This window comes from Anoplophora glabripennis, unplaced genomic scaffold, assembly GCF_000390285.2.
Source record: "Anoplophora glabripennis isolate ALB-LARVAE unplaced genomic scaffold, Agla_2.0 scaffold262, whole genome shotgun sequence".
NCBI lineage: Eukaryota > Metazoa > Arthropoda > Insecta > Coleoptera > Cerambycidae > Anoplophora > Anoplophora glabripennis.
The window spans coordinates 256896-262895 of record NW_019416428.1 but is presented as its reverse complement, the minus strand read 5'-3'; the positions used below and the strand labels follow the sequence as shown (position 1 = coordinate 262895).

The 6000-nt window shown below is 31.5% G+C and overlaps 1 protein-coding gene across 9 annotated transcripts in view; it reads right to left on the bottom strand.

Annotated features, from left to right (window-relative positions):
* The window catches only part of LOC108907237 (long-chain-fatty-acid--CoA ligase 5), a 205661-nt gene that overhangs the window by 36896 nt on the left and 162765 nt on the right, over positions 1 to 6000 (bottom strand). For all 9 annotated transcript variants that reach the window (XM_018710820.2, XM_018710821.2, XM_018710818.2 and 6 more), the window contains exon 3: positions 5846 to 5969. In XM_018710820.2, the coding sequence (XP_018566336.1) occupies positions 5846 to 5969 (124 nt within the window). The remainder of the gene's footprint in view (positions 1 to 5845; positions 5970 to 6000) is intronic.

Genomic DNA, 6000 nt, shown 5'->3' with positions numbered 1-6000 from the left:
GTTCAATTCTCATGAAATTCGAACAAGATCTTTTCAAGACGAATTTTCTGTGAAAGTGTGGCTCGGAATAATTCGCAATAAAGTTTGTGGACCTTTCTTCTTGCTACCATCCAAATTCCCAATAATTTATAAACTCTCTAGAAAACCATCTATTTGAATTATTACTTTCAAGCATAAACATAAATATTCTTGTAATATTATGGTTTGAAATGTCTGCCACAAGGGAACTGTATTGGTAGCAATAACTTGAGAACGGCGAATCTTAGGGAAAAAATTCAAGTTACCTTTTTTACGTATTTAGTGCATTAGAATATAAATCCGTTACAGTATGTTGTAAAAAATACAGTGGCGTAGGTTTTTTTTATGAAAAAGGGGCGACCCCTGTCCAGTTGTACACCACTGGTTGAACCTCTAGAGCTCGCAATTGAGGGAATGCAAGGCCTACTGTCATAGATTATCTGTACCAAATTTTATTGAGATCGGTTAATAGATTCCGGAGATATAAACAAAAAATTTAATTTTTTTAACAACTTCAACACCCTGTATCTCTAAAACGAGGCCGTTCCAGTCCTATGTTTATAAGGCAAACAGCTATTATTTTAAAGAGATCTATCTGCCCTTGAAGTTTCCTGCATAAAATTCGGTCCACCCTGTATACATAATATATAAAAATGAGTCTATTTGCTCCGAAAAAATGTAATTGGTTTTTTTACCATAACTCGGTTAATTTTGAAGCTATAGTATCCTACAAAAAAGCATTTTAAAGATAATTTCAAGAGCTGTAAGATCGTTTGCATATAAATCCTTTTAAGTCCGTCGTTTTCTAAAGGGAAGGGATCGAAGGGCTCGAGACAGGTTGTTTTTTCATTAAAATGGATACCTCAAGCGGCGATATCTCCTTTATTTTTTATGCTATAGGAATAAATAAAAGCAAAATATTTGTTGAAAAAAAGCTACATTTTTGTTGTCTATCATTTTTTACGTATCTTTCATAATTTTAGAGTTATTATATAAATAAGGAAATTTTTTTTGAACAATAAAAAATACGTTTTCAACTTTTACTGTAGGTACATTATTCAGAAAATACGGATTCAAATCGGTCTAACTTCAGGATCGTATGAAAAACACTAAAACAAAACTAATTGTAAAGGGTCTACGATTAATTTTAATTCTGATGGAAATGGTACAGGGTGATTCACTATATTTAGACCCCCTTTTAACTTTTTTGTTTTAAGGGTTATAAAAAAATGTGAAATATAAAAGTTGCACGAGTTTTTATGAATTTTTCGAAAATAATAGTAGAAAAACAAATGAAGTAGAAACAAAATGTCCGCGGATGTTAACTTTGTTAAGTTAAATGGAACACCCTGTATATTTTTACATATTTGGATAAAACGTTTCCTGTCGAGCATAGCCATGTAGGGTTTGTTGGATACATCCCTAACAATAAGCGAGATACTATTAAAAACGAAAATAAGGTTTTTTATTAAGAAAATAAGACATCTTGTTAAACCTTTTTCAGGCATTTCTGCCTTTTTCCAATTACAGATTTAGTTATAATATATTTTGACAGATCGAACATTGATATGGTCCAAAATGCGTATAGGTATTGTAACTAAATCTCACNAGAACGGACAATTCGCGGTGAAGGCGTCCAGGAATCGCGTTCTAGGTATGACGTTGCAACGCGGGAAGAACGTCGCGGCGCTTCGCGCCGCGACGGTCGCCGCTTCGCGGCTCCCGCGAAGAGCCTTAGGTCCGATAAATGGGCCCTTTTCGCGGCCCGGTGTGGGAGCGAGAGGAGATTGCAGATTTTAAAGATATAGAATAACATACTGTCAATCAATAACAACGTTGTCAAGACATTACTATCTGTCACTGTCACGACCTACCATTTAATGTCCATGAGTAATTAGACCTCTCATGGCCTAATTAGTGAGATTTCGTTACATTAGCTATTTTGGACCGTATTATAGTTTAATATAGTATTATTTTCGTAATAAAAAAACCTTCTATTTTTTGTTTTTTAAAAGTATCTTGCTTATTGTTAGAGATGGACCCATCAAGCCCTATGTGGCTATGCCCTATAGGAAACGTTCTATCTAAATATGTAAAAATATACAGGGTGTTCCATTTAACTTAACAAAGTTAACATCCGCGGCCATTTTGTTTGAACTTCATTTGTTTTTCTACTACTATCATTTTCGAAAAATTCATAAAAAATCGTTCAAATTTTATATTTAACATTTTTTTATCTCTTAAAACAAAAAAGTTAAAGGGGGGGTCAAAATATAGTGAATCACCGTACAACATACAGCGTTTACTGCTCATTTTTCCTTAATATGAGCAACTCATCTGTTTTTGACGATAACTCCTTCAATTTTGCTCTAATTAACTTTTATAAGTGCTCTTTTTGAAGGTATTTTTGAGTACTACAAAAAACTCCGGGAGCGTTATACACGCAAAATTAATCCTTTTTCCGTTATTTGACGTTGAATGCATCGATTCGAGTATTCCCCCCAAAACAAGTCCCCTTCCACTAACCATATTTCGCTTTGTATAGGACGTAACATACAACACTTTTGAAATAACGATTTTCTTTGTTTATTTATAAGCTACATTTTTGTTCATTACACTTTTTTAATAAAATGCGTAGTTTTTCAGTTATTCGCGAAAAAATATTTTGAAAAAGTGTTTTTTTCACTCAAAATTCCAAGTTTTTAATCGTGAATAACTAAAAAACTATTGATTTCTCGAAAAAATTCTTCAAATATTTTTTGCTCAAAATTTGATACTCTCGATTTTCACCCCCGAGCTATCTGCCAAAAGTCGATCGGTAAAGTATTTACGAATTATGATTAAAATTAAAATTTTTACTGACTGGCGTTTAATTTAACGAAACTATTAACTACCTATTAAAATATACAGCAACCTGTTATCGAGATACTAATTTTTAAAGCATTAAATCTAAGGAAATCACTGACATCTATCTACGAAATTGTAACTACTTACTTTAAATAATTCGTCAGGCTGATCTTAATCTCATCTCCTCAAATTTAAGATTTATTTCTTTAAAAAAACACTCATTAGCGGCTTAACTAAGCGTATAAGTTACTTCAAAATAGCCCAGGAAAATAAGTACCTAATAAATTGAGCTGAAATTGCACATTTTTACAGTTTGCAATTTAATGAATGCACTGGGAAAATCATAAACGAAACGTTTCCCTCTGATTTGTGGGACTTCACGTGCCGTAATATTTTTGAGCACATTATTTCTTTATTGAAAAATTTCGAAATTACATCTACAGAATTATCAGAAAATAATATTCGTATATCGTGACGATAACGGCAATTAATAATAATTTATTAATGATTATTATTTTTATATACACAGGATATTCTACAGGGTGCTTCAGAATAACGTACCATGAAACACATGGCTTTTTATACCATAAATCCAAAATATAATTAGGTACGTTACAAATTATTTTAGGATAGACTTTAGGCCCCTCTGGGGTTTAATAAGATTTTCTTAATTACTTTTTGGTTCTACACAAAAAATGTAATTTTGTGAAAAGGCGCAAAAATTGAAGGTGGTTCCATTGCTTACTGGCGTATTATTTGTCTTAATTTAATGTTTTAGTTTAAAAAAGTTCTGACCAAAAATATTCCTTGATTGTATAACTCATTAAAATCTAAGCGCAGTATGTCGATCATTTGTGCATATAATTGGCATTCAAATTTTTATAATATAAATGGAAAAATACCCAAAATAACTAGAGGAAAAAATTAAAACCATGACACAAATAAGCATCTTTAGATAATAATATACAATTTTATTATTTAATTTATATAACAACCCTTTACTTTAAATTAACGGACTGGAAAATAGTATGGTGTAACAAAGTATGGATGAGAAAAAAGTTCAAAGGGAGATAAAGTATAGAAAATGATGTTTGACAAACAAATAACATTTTTTTTTATTCTGTGGTCATAATATATAGTCTATTAAATTACACATTTTGATAATTTATATTTTAAAAAGTAATTGGGTGGTGTCGATATGGGAGATTCTCTTAATACCATTTTTAATTAATTACTAGACATCGGAAACTTTGTAGGGAATCAAATATATAAATAGTAGTACTTAATTTATATTATACTAGTAAGCGGTAATATATGTTGTAGTAGCAGAAACAGGTGGTCAAACCGTGTGCCGCTCTATGCTTACGATACACAATGTTGCTGACTGCTATAAAAACACATGTCATACACTCGACCAAGCAAAGCGTCAAACTCGCTCACACGTATAAATGACAATGAAATACACGGCCGACATCAAACTCGCTCACACACGTACAAATGAAAATGAAATATACGGCCAACATCCCTCAGTAAAATAATTGAGCCCCTGTCGGCTGAGCTGTGGCTCAGCCGACAGGGCAGGCATTAGGATGCCGCTAGATACGTATCGAATAAATTGATCTATGCGAAGTTTCAAATCAGAGGCAGACATTGTACCACATTGCAGCCTCCCTGACATTTCCGATATCTATTAATTACATAAGAAATATCCTTATATAACTTAACTGCTTGCTGTTCTGTGATTGCATGAAATTATTATGTCTGGACACAGACAAAGCAGTCCTTTTTTTGGTTAAAAAGTGTCTAAGAATTTAGAATATAGCGTACTATTTAAATTATTATCACTGATAGATGTTACAGAGTGAAACAAATATTCCACTATTTTTTTTTTTTTTTAATAATAAAAACTTTTATTAAAAAGTGTAGTTTAATAATCGTAATACATGAATAAAAATTTAAATATTTTGGGTCATTTCTGAGTTGGCTCCAAAAAAGTTTTTTTTTTAACTTCAACATCCGGTTTACATGGCAAACTTTTTTGATGCTACATCTTCTGAATTTCTTAACACACTGTGAATCATACTGAGACATTGTGTTCTGTAGATATCGGCTTTTTAATAAACATAAATTAGTCTAAATCATAAAAAGTGTTTAAATTAGTTACAAATTTAGAAAGAATGTCGAAGTTTAATTAGTTTCGGATGCCTTTAAATACTCTGCTGATAAGTACTGACAACAGCAGTAGAAAACTAAAATTCTTTCTCTGGAACTATACATTTTAGTGATTTGCAATAAATAAAGTTACATAAAAAATATTTGCGTTTTCTTAAAATTCCTCTAACAAAAAATACATCAAAATTGAATAAAATATGTTCTTAGCAATATACCTACATGCTTTAAATAAAAAAGTAAGATAACTTATATTTATATTTATTATAATAAAATAAATCCTTGAAACCTACCTTAACCTTACCCTTGTCTTTTTTTTGTTTATTTTGATAAGAAGAATTAACTAGAAAGTTGATCATAATATCGATATTATAGCTGGTAAATAAACTTTTTTATCTGGCTCTCGCGGTAAGTATGTACATCCCATAATCACCTAGAACCTAGATAATACCGATACAAATAAGTATGCGTTTCTAACTCGGCCAGAGGTGTCAGAGAATGAGAAAGGTCGGTTAGAAAGAATAAAATGTAGGCACGGCGATTTGAGATAACGGCTACCGTGGTCCAGGCTTGCCGTGACCATTGTTCATTTGTGTGGGGACTATCTCAGTCGCAAACTTATTTGTGTCCGTCTGTACACATAATACTTTTGTTATTTGAGAGTATTTTTTCTAGATTTTTCATTTGTTATTTGTTATTTAGGTATGTAACCATTATTATTACTGGCACCCCTACTTTTGGAGAATTTTCTATTTATTTTGAATTACGAGTATAAACAGTATTATTTTTGATAATGAAGGAAATTACTTACTTGATATTTTCGATCCTCTTCTGAATGTTTCATACAAAGTTTTGGCATCTGGATATAAATAACTGATAAACTTGCCCTCTCTAGCTTCTTTGAAGAATCTGGAGACCCTTATTAAATCTGGTCCCTGCAAAAGAAAGTTTATACATTAATAATCA